The 20,911-nt window shown below is 44.9% G+C and overlaps 1 protein-coding gene across 1 annotated transcript in view; it reads left to right on the top strand.

The window, feature by feature from the left end:
* The window catches only part of Col22a1 (collagen type XXII alpha 1 chain), a 245,719-nt gene that overhangs the window by 211,834 nt on the left and 12,974 nt on the right, over nt 1-20,911 (top strand). The window contains exons 52-58 of the mRNA XM_087898834.1: nt 2,088-2,141; nt 7,048-7,092; nt 7,870-7,923; nt 10,168-10,221; nt 15,364-15,417; nt 16,723-16,794; nt 18,846-18,881. Coding sequence (XP_087754960.1) covers nt 2,088-2,141; nt 7,048-7,092; nt 7,870-7,923; nt 10,168-10,221; nt 15,364-15,417; nt 16,723-16,794; nt 18,846-18,881 — 369 coding nt within the window. The remainder of the gene's footprint in view (nt 1-2,087; nt 2,142-7,047; nt 7,093-7,869; nt 7,924-10,167; nt 10,222-15,363; nt 15,418-16,722; nt 16,795-18,845; nt 18,882-20,911) is intronic.

The raw sequence follows: 20,911 nt of genomic DNA, 5'->3' as shown, positions 1-20,911 counted from the left end.
GTGCTCAGATCTCAGAGCTAGGATCCACCTTTGTGCTGAATGAGCCTCGTCCCTAGAAGTTGTCCCTCTAGTGCAGGGTCTCTAGTCTTCATTCCATCAGTTTATTGAATGCCTGCTCCAGGGACTGCCATTGTGATACAAGACCAGTCCTGTTCCAGGCAGTCACGGATCTCATGGGAGGTAGCCAGTTCTCGTGGACCGATAGTGGACAGATAGTGGGACTCTGAGACCCTGAGTTATGTATCCTTGAACTCTTCAGCTTGCTATGGAGTTTCACTACAGAGTCATCCTGATAGTCTGTTACCCTGAGCTGTGTTAGGAGGAAGTTGTCATTGGGTGGGTGGAGTCTGAGATGCCCTGAGATCTCGAGGTAGAGGCTCTCATGTCAGGAGAGTATCCTACAAAGTGGAGTCCATAGAGTAAGGGAACAAATGGACCATGGGGAGGAGAGGTCATAAAAGACGGGCTGGTGAGTAGTACTTCTAGAAACAGCTGATACCCAGGCTCCTGTGGGTCCCCTGAGAAGCTGCTGGGAGCACACCGAGACTATCTGCATATTACATTGCACTGGGTGCCCTTATGTCTAAGGGTGACAGTAGTTAGTTTCTCCACTTTGACCCATTCTCATGTGAGGGGCATGCATGGAGAAATAGATGGGCAGGTAAGAGGTAGATGATAGCCCAGTGGATGGAGGAACATTTCGGAGTATAGATAGCATTGTGTAGATAACAGATATGAAACCCTCTGAATTCTTTAACGTTTTAATAAGATATAGTTGAACATCTATTGTTGTTTAGGATGAAATACAGTTTCAGTTATCCTTTCAATTACAACCCTCGCTGAGTGTCCTTGAATAGATGACCTAACCTCCCTCTACCCCTGTGGTTTTCCTAAGAGTTATCTTCTGTTGGTTCTCAGTGAGGATCCATCGTCATTCCAGGCACACTTTAATTATGTCTGAGGCAGGGATAACTCTTCATTGATACTGGCTGCTTATCTGTTAGCAACTGAACTAGTAGTCACAATCATCTTGATGATGTGGCAAAGTCAAGACCTATAAGGGTGGACCATCTGAGAGTTAAAACTGCAGAAACAGATGCCTGAGGAAGTAACACCCAACACCACACAACTAGATTTGGATAAGTTGGGCCAGAAATCCACAAGAAACATGAAAATCCACAAGAACATGAAAGCCAGTCTTTTCTCCCTAGCATCTGTTTGATATTTCCCCTTAAATCTAAGAGTGGCTCATTCCCTTTCCTTTCTCTTGTAATATGAACCCCATGTAAGTCCTCAAAATTCACTCTGTGTCAAAACGAGGTGCAGAGTGTTCAGGGAGGGCCATTCTCAAGCTACCATGAAGAACGATCCAGAACTGGGTCAGCTGTCCATCAAACAGTGCCCTTTCACCTCTTCCTCTGCACATTCCCCCATACCTCTGAGCCATTGTCTGGACCTCAGCAGTATTTCTTCATGGCTTGGTTTTGTCTGGGGTTATGCCAAAGTGCAGGCAGTAATTCTGTATAGAAATGCCCTTGTATTCCTTTGTATCTGAGAGCATGGGGTGTGGAAAGGGCTGTGTAAATCAGATCACAGGCCCCTGTAAGTGGTGCCACTGGTGGCCCCAGCAGAACCTCTGCCTGTGTGACGGGAAGCGGAGGTTTTCTTTAGCTTTGTCCTTAGAAGTCTCATAAAATAAAACTGCTCTGATCTTCAATGTGGCTATCGGAAAAAAAAAATGTAATAGTTCATAGCTGCCTTGAAGTGGTTTTGTGAATCGAGTCAGTAATAACTAAAATGGTTTTGTAGTTTCTCATCAGGACAGAGCACTCTGACAGTGAAGGGACCCTTGAGTGGTTAATCGGGGATAAGGTTTACACTGTCATCACAGCAGAAGAGCTGGGAACACACCAGGCCTGAATGTACTGTAAAGGCTGGGCTACAGGAAATACATTAGGAATGCGGGGGCCAGGGCTGATCGCCTGCTTGACCAGTGGTATGTGGGAACGCAGTGGCGTGAAGGGCAGGCAGCCACACATCTGAAGATCATAAAGATGGGAGCCTGACTCTCTTCTTCCTCAATTCAGGGCAAGGCAGGAGAGCCAGGCCTGGCAGGAACAGAGGGAGCCAGAGGCCCGCAGGTAAGTGCCGGTCCCTGCTGTCCCCAGGAAAGTATGCAGGCCTTCTGAGTTCTTGAAGTCTGTCCAGCATGCTCGTGCTTGTGTGACCAGCTGTGCTTTCTCTGAAGGTCACTCTAGCTTATATCCCCTAGATTGTAAGCCATCTCAGGCTAGTTAGTGTTACTCTGAATAATTGCAGGGAAAGAGGATGTTTTGTTTGCTTGTGGATATTTGTTGTTTTGTTTTCATTTCTGTCGTTTCTGTATTTCTGTTTGCTTTGACTGTAGGGTTTTTTTAATTAATATTTTATTTATTTATTTATTTTACTTGCTTTTGAATCATGATTTCATGTAGATCAAGGTTGGTCTTGAACTCATGTCACGTCACTAAGGATGACCTTCAATTTCTGGCTTTGCTTCTCCCTTCTGCTTGCTGGGATTACACGCCACCATGCTGAGTTTTGCAATGTCAGGAATGGGGAGTCCAAGGCCTTGTTCATGCTTGCACTTTGCACCGGAAGTATATTTCCTGTCCCTTCCTGTAGCGCCCTTTCTAACCCTTTTTCCAGTTGTGTAAATCCAGCTAACCACACACTATAGTGATGGTGATACTGGAAAGAAAGGCACACATGGTGCTAAGAAGAAAATCATCTGCTTCTGATTCTGAAACAGAATAAAGGACAGTCAGCGTTTACTGTATTACCAAGTTTTTATTTCTCGAATAAATTATAGCTTCTCTATTTTGCCTTTTTAAATTGAAATTACATTTTTAAAAATACAGTAAATTCCATTCAGTTTCCCGTCCCCCAGCTTCTTTCAGACCCTTTTTGTCTCTCCACCCACCCAAATCTACGCCTTTTTTTTCCCCTCTCATTAGAAAACAAGCAGCTAAAAAGCCCCAAACAACAAGCCGGAATAGGGTAAAACCAAAGAGAGAGAGAGAGAGAGAGAGAGAGAGAGAATAAGAAACACCTGAAGATGCAGAGATACACATGGAAATTTCATAAAAACACAAAATCAGAAGACATAATATGTAAGAAAAGGACCTATAAGGTTTTTTATTTTATTTATTTATTTATTTATTTATTTATTTATTAATGCTCAGAAAGCATTGTGAGGGAAAAACCCCTCCAAACATCCCTGATTTTGCTGTATGTTGGTCATCTACTGCTGGGCCCGGCTCTCCTGAAATGTGGTGTCTATCCACTGAGACTCCGTTGGAGAAAACTAATTTTTTGTTTGAAAAAAAGGTTGCCAGCTGGAGATAGCTTTTGGGTTAGAGATGGGGGCTTGTGTTCACTTCCCATCTTAGCACTGCGCCTCCATCTGGCTTAGACCTCTGGAGGCCGTCTAGATGCTGCCGTGGTCTCTGTGAGCTGCTATGGGTATCAGCCCTGTTGTGTCTAGACGGCCTTGTCTCCCTGGAGGTGTCCATCCCGTCTGACTCTTACAGTCTTGCTGCTTCCTCTTCTACTATGTTCCTTGAGCCTGGTGGGGACTGAATGTGTCAAGGTCTCTTCCTCTCTGTGCATCTCTCTGTTTCCATCTGCAACAGGAGGGAGTTTCTCTGGTGGTGACTGAGCAAGACTCTGATGTATGAGCCTAACAGAATGTCATTTGAAATCATTGTATTGCTATGTTCCTTTAGCGGAACAGTGGTATTTGGTTTTCCCCTAGGTCTGTGTCCTACACAATCTCAGGTTCTTGGCCACCTGAGCAGTATTAGGCATGGGTTTGCTCTTACTTTTGTGCCAGCATACCATGCAGGCAGGATGCCATTGTAGGCAGAAGGGTTTGTAACCATTTTCTGCTCTGGTCACCACCAGAGGAGCACCTTCTAGTACCATGGACAGTGGGGGCAAAGGCTCTAAGCAGCCACTAGGTAATCTTCTCCATGTTCAATGAGTTGTGTAGGCTTCTTCAGAAGTAGGGCCTTATCATCAGTTTGTGGAGAGAAACCCATAGCCTTGGCAATAGCCTGGGATGTTTGGAGGGTGTCCATGGGGTCTCTTTGGCTAACAGTTCAATTTGATATAGCCCATTCTGCTACTGGAGATTTCATTCAGTGGTAAGAGACATCTACTTGGGGCTTTGTCTCCTCCATTATTTGGTGATTCCATTGAGATTTCTTACACATATATACAGTTTCACCCCTAGTGTGGCACTGGAAGGTGCTCTGCACACCACCAGAGGAGAAAGGTGGTTACAAACCTTCCGTCTATAGCGTCCTGCCTGCATGATATGCTGGTGCAAAAGTGGTCAAGAACCTGAGACCACACACACACACACACACACGTTTAAGAAGCATATATATACATATATATTATAACACGCATGTATATTTAAGAAGCATCTACTGTAGTAGGTTTCCATATGACCTCTCAAATGGCCCTGAGTTTTAGCTGTCCCTCCCCATATGCCCTTACTCATCCCCCTCCCTTTAATACTTCCATTTCAGTCCCATCAACTCCAGCCCATTAATTCATAATTATGTATTTATTCTGTTTTCCTTTTCTCAGGAGATCTTTCCCACTCCCTGGTTTCTTACTTTATGTCTAACATCTATGGTTATATGGGTTGTAGCTTTAAATCTACCTCTAATTAGTGCACTAAATACAGGTAATTTTCTATAATAATAAAAATGTTCTCTAGATTTTAATTTTTAAATGCTTTACCTCTTCATGCAGTTGATTTTTTAATATTTCTTAATTTAAAAAATGCTGTTTAATGAAACTCCTGAAATCCAATTATCTGCCGAGAAGTAACGGATTGAAACACCGCTTCTGTTCTCTTGCATTATTTTTCTTTTGAAAAATCAATAAATCCTCTGGCTACTATTCATTAAGAAGGAAACAAAACATGAAAATCAATGTTCATTTTCCCCAATATCCCTGTTTCTCCCTAGTGCAGCAGGAGGAACCCGGGTGTGGGGATGAAGGCTTTGGCCTATGCAGACTAAATCCATGAATCAGTGACTGGTTGTTTTTTCCAAAACATACTTTAAATTGATGATCCCCTTAAATCCTTTCTTAAGGCATCTTAAATATGGCCAACAGTTGCTGACTGTGGCTGGCAGTCTCTTCTTTAACTAAGTGGTTCTGGTGAGTAAAGGTCCAGTTTCATCAGGTGGCTCCTGGCTTAAGAATAAGAGGGATACCTTGTCAGCTGGAGAGATGCATTTGCTGCATCCTGACTTAGGAATTGGACCCTCTTCTCCCTGGGAATTTCAAGGCGGGGATGCAGTGTAGCAGGGATACAGTGTAGCAGGGATGCAGTGTAGCAGGGATGCAGTGTAACAGGGATGCAGTGTAGCAGGGATGCAGTGTAGAAGGGATGCAGTGTAGCAGGGATGCAGTGTAGAAGGGATGCAATGTAGATATGAACTGGTGTAAGAGGACAAGTTGCTCTGGTTGGCTTCACTCAGCCAGAGCAAAGCTCTGAAGGGTGGTGTGTGGGTTTGGAGAGAGATTTATCTGGGTCCTTCCCTTTGTCATTTATTGACCAAAAGTGTGCGGGGGAGGAGGCGCTTCTGGACCTGTTTCCTCTTCCATGTAACGGAGATAATAGTAGCAGTACCTGGCAGTGTGGAGCTCCCCTAGTTGGGGCTTTTGTCCTGGGTTTATGGAATGAGAGCAAGTTAGAGTCCCCTCTTGGAAGTCAGCTGGCCCTGGAATTCGGTCATTTAAAGAAGGTACCAGAACCTTGCTGAGTTCTGAGTTATTGAAGAGCTTTGCTCTACTCGTTCCAAGCAGCGTCTCTACAGACCTGGGTGTCATCCTCATGCTCTTGTGTGGAAACTGAATCCTAGCAGAGAGAAGTGAAACCCTTGAGTCCCACAGCGGCCAAGGAGAGCAGAGACCTGATGTGCCCCCAGCCCATGGTAAGCCCTGGCGCATCAGGTACAGAGGCCCAGGGAGCCTCTGCAGTTGGAAAGAGAGGACTAGGCATCACAATAATTCTATTATCTTACCCATAGTGATGTTAGGGATCCAGGGGCAAAACCCGTTCTGCTGCTGGCATGGCATAGAATAGTTGAAACTATGAATCTAAAACTTAGATGACTCCATCCCACTCTTCCTCATTTCCCTCTTTCTTCTTTCCTTGTCAATGACTACGGTGTCCTAACAGCTTCCTGTGTGGTTTCTAGACAGATTGTCATTGAGACCCAGTTATAAGCCCAGGTTTAGCTGAAGAAATTTTCATCCATTTAGACTGGGGTTCTCCGCTCACTGCCTCTACTGGTACTAGAGGGACCACATTCTGTTACCTACTCCTACTCTCCCATCCTCTAAAGGACAGAGAGACTACATTCTACTTAGCCATGGTAGGCGGAGATGTACAAGCCGCGTTTCTCAGTTGTGACCGTAATATCCGGTAGGGCTTTTTAAGATGAAGTTCTCCTTGAACGGCCTCACTCTAGAGCTTTCTGCTTTTTGGTTGTATTGTCATCTGCTCACACGTCATCAGGAGATGAAACCAGAGTGAATCCTGGTAGATGCAGCCAGGTGGTAATTTGATTCTCTGGGTTCGCTGTCCCCCTTGTGTTGAGAATGGCCATGGAAAGGTTTCCTCTATATCAGATCGGCATGTGTGTGAATCATGGTACCTCTTCACTGTCTGAGTGATACATAGAACTGAGCTTGGGTTTCTTTGTACAATGGTGAGAACAGAATCCATGTTTCAGGGCTTCAAGGCTAAGAAATGAGCACTTTTAATGCTTATAACACCACACAATGCAGGACCCCATAGAGAAGATTTTCCTCCCTGATTTTCTTCTACCCACGCCTGGCACCCTGACATGGGTGGCAAGCAAAAGGCCAAGCCACAACCAGAAGATGGGATGACTCAGGACGTCTTTGAAGCTCTCTGCCTTTCTGCTGCCCAGCCTATTCTTTGGTAGAGTCATAACTTCATCATGTTTCTTCCAGGGCTTCAAGGGACACACAGGTGATCCTGGCCCACCTGGTCTGAGGGTAAGTAGATGACTCTGAGCTGATACTCAGAGGGGAGAAAATTCCACAGTTTGCAGGGCATCACCTTGCTGTTCTATGTAGGAAAGAACAGTAGATGTGCTGGCCTGATATCATAGTGGGTAGCACCATCTCATCTCTTGGTTCGAATCTTGTCAGTGGTTCTTCTGGGCCCAACATTACATGCAGCCAAATTAGCCAAAGCAACCTGAGTTTAGGTTGCTTATATTGTGTGGGCTGCTCACATGTCCCCTAAGCCCTGTGAAGCAAGCCATGGTGTTAGGCTTCATTTACAGTGGAGCAAACTCAGGTCAGAGGTCATGGGTGACTTTCCCAGGTCATAGAGTGTGTATGTTAACACACAGGCCTTGCCTCAGGTGGGTAGCACCTTGAACCTTTTCTTATTCTCTAATAACTGCCTCTTCCAAATGCCCCAAACTTAAGGGAGTGTTGGATCATTAGTAGGATTCCTTGAATGTTGTGGATAACCATAACAGAAGCTGTAGAGAGAAGCAGGTAACAGGGGACTCAACAGGTTCAACCCATACAGTGCTCTTCCTGCCTTTCCTGTTGGGGAGGCACTTAGGGCTCCACTCACTCTCCTGGAATCCAGTTCTGCTGCTTCAGAGACTCATACTGTGTGTGTGGGGGGGAGGTCACTTCTGTCTGTCAACCTTCTGGGGCTTTGTATCTCTCCCACACATTTAGATACTATGTATTTATTTGTGGTGGCCTATATCTAAACCAGTCCTGTTCCTAACTGCAATTTTTTGTTTCTAGGGAGAACCTGGGACTATTGGCCCCCCTGGAAGGGAAGGATCTCCAGGAAAAGATGTAAGTTGGGATGCTTTGACCTTCAGTGCTTGAGAGAACACGGGAGGGACACCTAGGAACCCTTCCAAAGTGACAGGTGGCAGTTCTGTGAAGGACGTGGAATGACACATAATTGGTTTTCCTTAAGACTTGAGCTTCTTCCATCTTTGGGGTCAGCCTGTATCTCACAGTTCACAGAGGCTTTTCTGGGTTCATTTGATATGTCTAGTGTCAGATGGTGGACCCACTATATCTATCTTACATTATTTGAAAGGCCTTTAATGTTTTCCCACAAATTATTTCTCCATCTCTTGAGCTTTTTGGTGTTCCTAGTAAATATGAATCCCTCAAACTCTCTACCATCATTTGAGATCCACACTGTTGTCTTCACCTCCACCACCACCATTGCCACCACTGTGTTTGCCACCATTATCAACAACACTACGGCACCACATCCCCCATCATTACTACCATTACTGTGACTAATACCATCACCATTATCACCACCACTGCCATCAAACCATCACCAATTCTAGCACTTTGATCATCACTACCACCACCCTCACCAAAGCCACCGCCAGCCATCAGGAGCAGTAACAGTTCTTGCCTCTTGGGCTGTGTATTACTTTAGGCATCTCAGCTGTTTCTCACTTTTACTTGGTCTTGAAAGCAGGACAGAGAAGGTAGAGGTTTTCTCTGGAAGGCACAAATGAAAACGCTGTCATGAAGAGACTCAGAGGTACAAGGAGCCACTCTGGATCCACTATTTATAGCTCACCCTCTATGCCCATTCCCCAAGACTCGACTATCTTGTACATGGCATTTTATCACGTGACCTGACATTTGGGTATGGAGATTGATCTCCTAGGAGTGGGAAACTTGCTGGAAGCATGGAGACACAGTCCTGAGGTCCACGAATGGTCTCCTTCTAGATCTTTATACTGCTCCCTAGTGACCTATGTAGCATATAGACTTCTCTTGATTCTCTGGGTGCTGTAGCATATAGACTTCTCTTGTTTCTCTGGGTGCTGTAGCATATTGGCTGTTTGTTGGATCTCCTTAGAAGGATCTAGAAGGAATCATGTGGGAAAGTCAATCTAGCTCCTTTGTTTTTTTTTCCCCAACAATTTGTCCTACTTAGTTTTGTATTAGCTTGACACAGCTGGAGTCATCCAAGAGGAAGGAACCCCAGTTGAGAAAACGTCTCTCTAAGACTGGGCTGTTGACAAACCTATTGGTAATTTTCTTAATTTGTGACTGGTTGTGTGAGGGCCAAGTCCATTTTGGGTGGTGCTGCCCTTGGGCTGGTGGTCCTGACTTCTAGAAGAAAGCAGGGAGAGCAAGTCATAAGGAGCATACCAGCAGCCAGGACTTCTTAATGGCCTCTGCATCAATTTTACCTTGACTGCTTGACTGCCTAGGATGATGAACTGTGATAAGGAAGAGTCAGAGAAACTCTTTTCTCTCTGGATTTTTTTTTTTTTTGTGATGGTATTTCACCGTACAGTAATGGCGAATCAGTCCCACACCAGTTATGTTTTAAAGGGGTATTTATTTTGAGGGGTAAACTTACATGCACATAAACCATCAGGAAAGGAACCTAGTCGCTGGAACAGGAGCCGGAACCAAGCGCCGGAACCAAGAGGCTGAGCCGAGGCTTGCCGCTCTTCTTTTAAAGAGAAATATACCACGCCCCAGTGGGCTGGTATTTCAGCAGCTATTGGCTGATGGAGAGGAAGGCGCTCCCGCAGCACTGTGGGCTCGTGCTTCAGCGACTATTGGCCGAAGCAGCGGAAGGTACTCCCGCAGCAATACAGCAATGGTGAACCTAAGACATACTTATAAAACCAGTTTAGTAGGTGGGGCCTGTGAGGCTTCCCTAGACGCTGTGTGGGGTGGTGCTGATGGGTGGCAGACTGTGGTTTCATACTGTGGTGACTTGGGCACAAATGGTTCTAGGTTATTATCTAGTGAATTTGCCATTTTTGACTTTTCTTGGTTTGCGATCTGACTGCCTTAAATGACCAGAGAAACAGGTGACCTCTGTCTACATCAGTAAATAAACTTACTCATTTACAAATGTGAATTGAAAAGCATCCTTCATCTGAATGAAAAAAATGGTGCATGTTTGAAGTTCTTGGCATTCAAAAGGAAGTGTTTGGATACAATGCTGGGTTCCTGTGTCTGTTGGTGAAATCTGGTCCAAATTAGACCTTTGCCAGCTGATGTGTAACTCTGTGATTGTATGATTCCTCTCTGTTCCAGGGTGACACTGGACCTGCAGGACCACAGGGTCCCAGAGGACCAAGGGGCCCACCGGTGAGTTTTCTTTGACATTAACTTGCTTCACAGCTCAACCAAGCTATTACCATGATGATGTTTGGTGTTTTACCTTGGTATAGATGCATGCTTTGCTTTAAAATGATGTTCTGTGTCTTAGAGGATGCTAATCAACCACTGACTGCCCTTTGTCCCAAGAACCTTCCTACATGTCCCCCAAGACAACTCACTGACAGTCTTCCCACAGGGATTCCAAGAGCGGTTATACTTCCAGTTTGGGGCTATTATATAGTTTTATGTGCCACACTTGAGTTTCCTATAAGTACCCCAGCTGGTAGTTTCTATAGAGACATTTGCCTTTGTTTCTGGAGGCCAGAGAGGAAAATTTAGGTACCAGCTATGAGGGAGAGCATACCTGCATCTTTAGCTTCTTAGGGTGCCAGCATCCATGTGAGGGGACCAATAGGCAGCATTGGAGCTCAGTGAACACACTGTGTGGTTGGGAAAGCTACACTTGAGTAAGCCTTGGAAGGCAAAGCCATGAGGACTATGTGTCCTGAGGAACTCATGTTGTTATTGAACATAGTTCTGATTGCTGCCTTCATGGCCACCACATTTCTCATAGTCTGTGGGTTGTATGAAAACTCTCAGGGGTTTCCTAGCCTCTCGCTGGGGGAGTTACTGGTACTGACAATGATAGTAATTGACTTTTTCCAACCATTGCTGCTGTAGCAGATGAATGATTCAACCACCACCCTTAGAAAGAATTCAGATGTAGAGTTGTTAGTAAGGTCAGGTTAATATGTTTTCGTTAATGGCCTTGAAGTGGAAAGTCTTCAGGAACAATTTAAAGTTTATTAAGACACACTTTTAATCGTTGAACAAGGGACTTGTTGAGGTCAGGGAACAGGAACAATAGCAGCCTGGCTATTGCTGGCTGATGTACCTTTCTTGCTAAGATGGGTTGATGATCAAAGGTGATGATTAATTCCTCATACCTATTTTTGCCCTCAGCTTCCTGATAAATATATACTCTTGTTGGGTGGGTGTAACCTAAGGATTTAAAGTAGGACTGACTTTTTCATAAATAAAAGTTTAGATTTGTGATTTTTTTTAAAAAAACTTTTTTGTTAGATTACGTTTTAAGATAAATAATAAAATGATTTGTCCTTTCTTTGAAACCAGAAAATGCAGCCTACCAGTAAGGGAACTGACTTAGAAAAATACCTTGCTTACTTCCACATCCTTAATCTATATAACAAGTTGCTTGGGTATGAATATATGTGGGTTCTTGGGACACTGTGTTTTTCATCTGTAATATGTGAAATGTTTAATCGTAAAAGGGATATATAAAACATTGTATTCATTGTAATCATTCACTTGAAAAACAGAATATAACCACATTGTAGCTTTCCTACTGCTTGAAAGATGTTTTGTCTGGGGTATATAAGCTGTAAGGGAAAAATAAAGTTAGCTAGAAGAGAAAATTAAGAATGAACAGATGGGAAAAACAGTAGAAGAACAGAACAGAAAAAGAATACAGTAGAACAAGTAACAGGAAGAATAAGAAAATAGAAAGTCCTCGTGTGTCTGTTTGTCTGTCCAGTAGCTTGCCTGCTCTGCATCTCCTCTTCAGTGTCTCTGATCTGCTAAAGGCTTGCCATTCATCAGCACCCTAGGAGAGATTCTGACATGTTGGAGATGTGTGTGTGTGTGTGTGTGTGTGTGTGTGTGTGTGTGTGTGTGTGTTTTCCCTTTTTTTTGCCACCCCTAGAGAGTTAAGTTTTGACACCCTTGCTGGCCCCAGAGAATTAAGTTTTGCTCCCTCAGATAGAAAAGTCAAGTTGATTGATTAGTTCACTGTGTCTCTGGATTTCCTTCAATATCTGACCTGCTGAAGGCTGGTCCTCACAGCAGCAATATTAGGGTTGACTGACTATAATAACAATCCTTGGCCTAGAGAGGTATCACTCCATCTATGCTTCTGTCTTCATGGAATATTCCTCCTGTATATATGATGTATTTGTGTGTGCATGTGCTCTTGCATGTGTCCCAAATTCCCCTTATGTTCAGGCATTAGTCCTATTGAATTAAGGGTCTAACCTACTATTCCCATAAGCTGACATAACTGATTACATCTTTGATGATTCTGTTAACAAATTCAAATTCCAGGGACCTAGGCACTAATATTTCAATATGTGAATTTAACCTAATAGCCCACATGTTGGTAGATATTTGGGGTTTTATTCATTCCCATTATACACCTAGGCAAATCCATAGAGTGTGAGCAAAGATAGGAAGTAGATGGATATTCAGTGCTATGTACAAAGGAAAGCCTGGGAGACCCACGAGAGGCAGCCGTGCATGTAACTTAGCACACTATGAACAGTAAACTTTGCTTCTAGTAAATAAAAGTGCACTCTAAAACAAAGATTGAAAGTGTGTCATTTCAAACACATGAACCAGTGCAGCGATTGGTGGCCATTGGCAAGTGTGGCATTCCGTGGATCATTTCAGCTTGTGGCATTTTTATACCTGTTGCTGTCATTTGCCCAGTGCCATTGCTAATGTGTCTGTCATGTGCCATGCTGTGACAGTGGGATGGCTAGGAGATTACTAAGAAATGTGAACTTTTCAGCTCCACTGCATGCTTCAGGGGTCACTGTTGGGCACAACATGTGTCAATGGTGTTTGAGTACCCTCTCTTCCATATGATCATATTTGGAGATCAATTTTTTTCATGTTGTGGTAATTATATATGTGTATATAACCCCCAAACTTCCATTTTGCTTTTTAAAAAATCTACAGTCATACAGGGATGGGTAAAAACTCATGTGATTGCTGTCTCACCGCCACCGGCTTCAGAGAAATATGGGGTGTTCATTGCACAAAGCACAGATGTCATTCATTTGGTTTCCTCCCAAGACTTCCGAGTTATGAAACCATGGTATGAATCTGCCTGTGCAAGGACAAGGGGTGAAGATGCAGAGATGCTCATAGTTTGCCCAATATCATATATTTCGCCGGTAGTTGATGCCGGTCTTTGGACTCAAGCGGTCTGGTCCAAGAGTCTGAAGTTTAAGACCCTACCTTAACTGTCTGTGGACTCAATTGTCTTGACAGAAAGGTTGTCCTGGAGGAAGGGGCTTGAAGAGAACTTTGGAGAACAGAAGCTTGGGAAGGGGACTACATCCTCCATTCATGGGCAGCATAGTGGCCAGAGGGACTAGAGGATGGTAAATAGATAAATGATGGAGTGATAGATCGATAGATCGATAGTTAGATAGATAGATAGATAGATAGAGTAGTTTTGTGCCTCAGAGAGGACCTAGTCCTAACATCAAAACACCAAAGTTCACAGGGAACAGGTGGCCACCAAAACTAGCATTGGCACCATGTGCTGTTGTCTGGTGGCCCTCCTCCTCCCTCAGAGGCAAAGGAGGACTAGAGCAAGAAGCAGGAGAGATATCATTTCCATAGGGATGAGCCAAAGTACATATTTTTAGAGAGACACAGATGGGTTGGTGGGTGGAGGGAGTATAGGGAGGGGCAGCAGGCAGCACTCACTAGAAGGTCTGAGTGTGCCTGCCAATCAGAAAGAATGCTCAGGGCTTCCATTTTTGTACTCACTAGCTGAGATCCCGGGCAGAGCTTGGACTTCCTCTATGTCTTGATTTCCTCGTGATCTAAGGTTAGCTATGCTACATGGTTTCTGGGTGCATCTGATGCGATGAGGTGCTTGAATACCCGTGGTCCCATGGACACATTTTAGGCAAAAGACAGAGACTGTGTTTCTGGTTACTGACCTGCAGACACATGCTTAACGAGGGCGGTACAATATGGGATGGCCAGTACCGACTATGCTCAGAACTCAGCTTTTCCACTTCCCTCTGGGGTGTTTCCCCACATGTAAAACGGCAATGACATTTGCATTTGGTATGAAAAATGAATGATTTATAAGAGGGTGTGTAATGTAAGAGATTCCTGGCCAGGGTCAGCTGAAGGTTGTGGATTCTATCAAGTTTTGGGGATGTTAACACCTTCATGAATACACAGTTCACAGTTACAGGACTTTATCCAAATCTTTCATTTTCGGGATTAACACTGTGGATATCTGTGATGCTGTCAGTCTTCCCCTTAAACAGAGAACCCTAGTGTGTGTCACTCACTACGTGCTGGAGATATAAGAGCCACAAGTCACAGACTCAGGACAGGGATGTGAGCCGAGTACAGCAAGAGCGTCCCATGGGAAGTCTGGTGGGCAGAAGGAGTTGAGCTGTGCATTTTAGGCATTAGGCGTTTATTTGGGAGTGAGACAGGGTGGGTATCTAGGAGACTTTTTCAGCTTCCTGATATTTACTCTATAATGGATTGTTGTGTGTGCGTTAACTTTGACAAATGGTCTCAGATAACTAAAACTGACTTCTAACTCATGGTGTAACTGAGAATGACTTTGAATTCCTGAAACCCACCCACAACTACCCTCAGAACAGCTGGGATTACAGGTGAATGCCACTGTGAGAAATCTTATTAAGAAGTATTCTCTAAAACTATAAATATGCTCAAAATGACTGTCAAGTTAGAGAATGCTAGATTGAAGACCATCAGTTCTAGAACCTGTGATCCTTTTAATCCCTAACTGCATGACAAAACAAGTCAGTGTGTACCCTCGCCCCCTGTATCTTTGTGCTTTAATGCGTTCATTGCATTTGTGAAAATGCCCTAGGGGAGGGGGCTTGCAATGAGAAGAGCAGGCAGAGCTGCTTCCTCAGGCACGCCTTACGATGGAAGCAGCTATTCCTGAGCTGAGTTGCATTACATGCTTGCCTTGTTCATAGCCCAGCCTGCGACTTGAAAGATGAACGGAAGGATGAATGAGGCTGGTCCTGCTCATTTACTGTGCCGTGCAGTGGGCACCAGTCAGTGAGCTAGGCCTTTTCATGCCCACGGACTCATTTAATTCCACAATCACGCTATGAATTAAATATCATGGCTTCCTTTTGCACGTTGAAAGACATCCTCTGCAAAATGAAGTGGTTTTCAGAGAGCCCTGCCAGCCCGAGTGAGAACAGCCTGTGTAATTAAGTCGTCCACCTGCAGTCAAGTTTGCTCCAGTGCCCTGCTTGGTGGTGTTCTGACACGGAGAACTGGCAGAATAAACGTTTCTGTTTCTCCCACCAGGGTAGCAGCGGATCACCTGGAGCCCCAGGAGACCCCGGCCGTCCAGGAGCCCCAGTGAGTGCTCATGCCCAGCTTCGTCATGGTGTTAGGCCAAGGGTCTCATAATACCTGTTTGTTCTCTAGACCTGAACACACTGGAGAATGAATCCTCATTTAAATGCTACAAATAATCCCAAAGCCAGAGAATCAGGCTATCTTGCTCTTTAAAAGTTTACCGTGCATTTGACTACGTGGCTCAGTCTCTGCTGTCTAAAAACGTGAACACCTCCAACTATTCAGTGTAGAAATTGTGTGGCAAGCTTTCACAGTGAGTGTTTAATGATTGAAATAAAGGGCAGGGTCACATGCAACCTTGAGCAAGTCAGGTAACAAAGTGATGTGCAGCCTAGGAACAGGGATGGGAAGCATGGGTAGAGAGCAAGAAAGTTCAGTGGGAGGTGGTGGAAAGACTGTGGCAGGTAGACTCCTGGGCACCCGATTAGATTCTGGACTTGAGGTTCATGCGAGGTCAGTGGGGAGACATACTGCGGTTCTTTAATGGATTGTAGGCTTCAATACGTTCAAGTCTGGGTATGAATTTTCTTTTTGCCAGGCCTGCTTATATTTTTATTTGCTTGGATTGAGATCTATTCAGGAGCTACTTGTGCAGTATAAAAGGTCATTTATAAATTGGTCAGGACAGTGTGCTAGCCAGTGCTTTCCAGATAATTGCTAGGGCTGTAGAAGTTGGGTGACCAGAGACCCACAAAATCTCAGGATGTTGAGTCACAGCACTTAGTCACCCTGCTGGTCCAGGGACAACTACAACTGTGGGTCTGTTATGGCAGTTCCAGTCATTTTTACCAGGAGCTTCAATGTAGGCTCTGTTAGAACTACTGAGTCAGAGTAGATATGACAGGGGAGCATCCTGAGGGTGGGTCCACCCAGGGGAGGAGCTAGCCCCAGAGAAGATGACCCATTCATAGGCACTTTGGGAAAAAGTTAAAGCATTAGACTGCAAAGGCCGCAACTATCACACCTCAAGCCTTAGAAGCATCACGGGAAGCAGTTCCCACTTCAAAGAGGCTGCCCACATCTAGATCTTGGTGTTGTTTCTAAGAATCCATCCATAAGATGTCACGGCGTGAATGGAAAGGCTATCCTCTGGAGTCTTTTTCCCTCATCCTCTCTTCCTTCCCTGGCCCTCTGTGATGATATCAAGTTTCACAGATCCCATATCTCTTGCTGACACATCCTCTCTCCAATGCAAGGAAGGGACAGGGGTGTCAGGACTCCACAGATTGGGATGTCGTCAAGTTTCTGAATCTGATGGACTTTTGCTTGACCTTGAATAATTAACCCCTTGTTTTTCCTTCACAGGGCCAGAAAGGAAACAAAGGAGAAAATGGCAGCCCAGGACTTCCAGGTTTTCTGGGTCCCCGTGGGCCTCCGGTAAGGAGAGACCCTAATGGTGCCGAGATTTCTGGTTCTAGATGTGACCTTGAGTTTCACTACTGTCCCTGCCACTCAAGTCTTTTTTCCACCCCCTTACCTCCCTCCCAGCTCAACCTCCATCCTCTCCTCCCAACCGGTAAGGGCTCCCATGGGAGGAGTCAGAGGCAGGACCAAGCCCTTCCCTGCTGCATTAAGGCTAAGCATGGCATCCCACTGTAGGCAGTGGACTTCACCAAGCTAGTTCATACAACAGGGATAGATAGATCCTGGTCCTACTGTCAGGGTCCCCTTAGATAGACCAAACTACACAACTGTCTCCCACATATGGAGGGCTTAGTTCAATACCACGGAGGCTCTCCAGCTGTTGGTCTGAGTTCACGAGTTTCTACTTGCTTGGTTCAGCTGTCTCTGTAGATTTCTCCATCCCCTTCTTCACCTCCCTTGCTCATATATTCCCTCCTTCCCCTCTTCAATTGGATTCCCAGAGTTTGGTCTGGCACTTGGTTGTGGATCTCTGCATCTGGTTCCATCCGTTACTGGATGAAGACTCTATGATGATGGGGTTAGGGTTAGAGTTATAGTTGGGTATTCACCAATTTGATTACAGGGGAAGGTCGTCAGCTCATGTCTTACGGGCCATTTTTTTTTTTTATGTCGTGATGAGGTTGTGTGGGGTCAGAGTGCCTCATGATTTAGTAGACAGTCGAAGGCTCATAATTGATAGTTGCATGGAACCCAGTGCTTTCCTCATGAGACCTTAGGAAAATGGTATAAAATCTCATTATGTGGCTACTGCCTTAATCTAACGGTGTGACAGCATCACTCATCAAATGTGAGAATCCACATAAGGGATTGCAGTAATGTCCAACCCATTGTAGTGATCAATAAGTCAGGTGATCGTGATGGCATTTGTTGGTGTGTGTGATAGATGGTGCTGGCAGTGATGACCCTGGAACTTGAAGGATGATTTTAATGATTGTAAAGTTGGACAAGTTTGGGTCACAGGGTCAGAACATATAGGTGATTGATTCAAGGTCGCAGTATAGATTTGTACCTACCTGGAGCTTTAGTCTGGCTCCCCTGACTTCACCTCGGAGTGTATATTGGAGCTATTAAAGGGTGGTGAGAACCCATTCCTAGCCACACTGAAGTCATTGGAGTGTTCTGCAGACCCTGGCCTGCACTGATGGTTGGAGAATGGCCGTATGTGACACCTCAAGATGAAAATGCTCCTTTAGTCCTACGTGCACCCTCCAGTGGGATTCCGCCCTTTTCATGCCACCACAGAGCCAGTAGGATCATCCTTTTCTCATGGTATCCTGCCTGCTATTTTCCACTTCTGCCCCAATATGTATATGGTTTCTCTAGTCCCATGCATTTACTCAATTGTTCCCTTTACCAGTCCTTGTTCATAAGTTGGCTGCCACTCAGCAGACAAGTGTGTACTTTGTTTGGTAAAAATTCCTCCTTACTCTTAAAAAACAGATTCAACTACCCAGCTCTATTATATGTTAGTCATTGTACTTAACGTATCTCAGTGAAAATAAGTATCATTGTAACCTACGACATAGATAAAAATGACTCCTCTTAATTTATAGATGAAAAAAACTGAGGCACAATGAACTTAAGAGATTGGCAAGGAGGCAGTATAAGGTCAGAAAGCCAATCAATAGAGGAATCAGTTTGAAGTTAGAATCCACCGCCTTATTTAGCACGTTGTCCCCTGATGATGAGTGGCCGCCCTCACACTAGACAACTAGTAAAACTGTCTTCTGAAAAACCTGCGTAGTAGAGACATGTTGACCCCACTGACAATGATCTCATAAGCAGAGGTTTATTCCCATGCTGGGCTGTTCTCTACCTTCTTCTGCATAAACTGGCCAGAAGGCCACATGTGGGATGCCCTTGTCTGGTAGGCTATGTGGACTGATTGCTGTCTTCGCTGGAGCGTGTGTGTGAGATGTCTGTCATGAAGATTGACATCTAGTGGTCTGATGCTGCTGAGCCCACTGATCCCCATGTTCCTTTTATTTTATTTGTTTAAACAGGGAGAAGCAGGAGAGATAGGCGCTCCAGGCAAAGAGGCAAGTATTACCCAATCCTGCCCGTTCTACTTGATAGCCCTTTCCTGTGGGAACCACAGATGGGCGATAAGGCTGAGAAGTGAGTTCTGAACTTATCCAACCTCTTCTACCAGCTTCAGTGTGCTTTTCATACTGGGGGCTTACATTTTGACTTCACAAAATCTTACACGTTAGGCAACCACTAGGGGCACCAGGAAGATGACTATATCTCCTTAGCCACCCTCCTTCGGGAGCGTTGTCAGCAAAGCCTTCCGTCTTCGCCTTTGTGATGCTTTTTAATTCTGTCCATCACTTATGAGTGGAACCTGCCCAGTCCTGAGTCCTTTTTGACAAGGACCCTTGCTGTAGGCTCCCTAATGGCTTCCTTTGTCCATCCATGACCTTTTCCAACAGCTGGAGATCTGTGGGACATCAACATTTCATGCCACTTTACAGCCCAAATGGCAGCTGTGTTCTCCCGCTTGCCATGCAAATGACTCCCAAGATGCCCGGCCCCTTCTCCATTTTTCTTCCTCCTGTAGCTCCACCCACACGGGTCTCTTCCTGAAATACTAAATTAGTTTTCAGGGCCCTTTCTTCTTTCAAAATGCCTTCATCTCCTGTCCCCTTTCCTTCTTCTGTGGACCTCTATGGGCCACTGGAGAGAAGAGTTTGTTGACCTGTTCTGCTGGTCATCTGCTCTGTTTCGTTCCAGCACATGAAGCGAACACGGAGAAGATGCTAAGAGTGGTCAATGACGAATGACTAGATGAATGAAGTAGAGAAAAAATACTTCCAGGGAAATCGCTCATGTGTATATTAAAGCCAGCACTCTTGCCTTGAAAGAGAGAGAACACCCTTGTCACTGTATGTCACTTCTAAGTGATTGCCTTCCTTGAGGCCGGATCAAATGTTCAAAGTCTGAGAACCTTGTGCTTTTAGCCCAGACATAGTTTGTCGCTCATTAGACCTGCTCCTCACTTGTTGACCTAACCTGACCCACATTCTCTTTCAGATGTGACCTCCTCGTTTTGGGTAGGCTACATCCAAGGGCCCTTACTCCCTCTACCTCTGAGGCTTAGCTTTCACTCCTACCCTTTTTCCTCATATAATCCCTATTAGATTTTCTCTGAACTTCCAGCTTCATGCTGCCCAGCATCCAGGGTCATGGTTTTTGTTTTTCTCTCCTGGAATTACTGTGGGACTGTCTTGTGATTCTATTACAGAAAGAAAACCTGTCTACCGAGTATTAGAATTGGGATACCCATATCTACTTCCAACCTAGGCTATGAGCACCCTGAGAAAAAGGACTATGTCCCTATGCCATTCTTCTTTGGGCATGGAGCTTATAATATTACTTCAGGAAGTAGGGCAGTAGGCACTTCTGGAGTTAGGTGACAGAGTTGGTCAGGCAGTACATGCCCTTAACTCCTAAGTCGTCACTTCAGACCATGCATGCATTCTGAATGTATACGATGTCTACCAGCTATGTCAGGCTAGGCCGTACTAATTGCTGCAGTGGTAAACCTTGGGGTTGGCTTATTTTGAATATCTACAAGTGCAGGGATAGGAATATGATGCCCCCATTTGATAAATAAGTATAGACCCTGATTGCCAAACTATTACCGCTTAAGGATAAGCAACCAAGCATGTCCGTGTTCCCACATCTGGGAAGAAGTCAGGTGGCAGCTAGAAGGAAGGTGATTTCCGTCTGAGGATAGATGTTGGTCAGAGAAGAGAGAAAAGGGAAGGAAGGATGGAAGGGAAGAAAATAGGAAGGAAGAAATACAGAGAGGGAAGGCAGGAAGGAGGGAGGGAAATGATGTTTCATATACCGGGTGAGAAGAGAGAGATTCCTAAATAGGAAGTCTAAGGCCAGGCGAGGTCATTTGGGGTGAAGGGCCCAGGGGAAGATGGCAGGCAGAGGTTGTGAGACTGCAGAGTCTCAGGTTCTCTGCTTTGGGAACCTAAGGTTGCAATATTTGGCTGTAGAGGAGTGAATCAGAACATCAGAGGTGTTGTGAACTCATCCAAAAGCCAGTTTGTGGACG

This window comes from Myodes glareolus, chromosome 19 (assembly GCF_982192425.1).
Source record: "Myodes glareolus chromosome 19, mMyoGla1.1, whole genome shotgun sequence".
Taxonomy (NCBI): domain Eukaryota; kingdom Metazoa; phylum Chordata; class Mammalia; order Rodentia; family Cricetidae; genus Myodes; species Myodes glareolus.
This window is presented reverse-complemented; position numbering and strand designations above follow the sequence as displayed.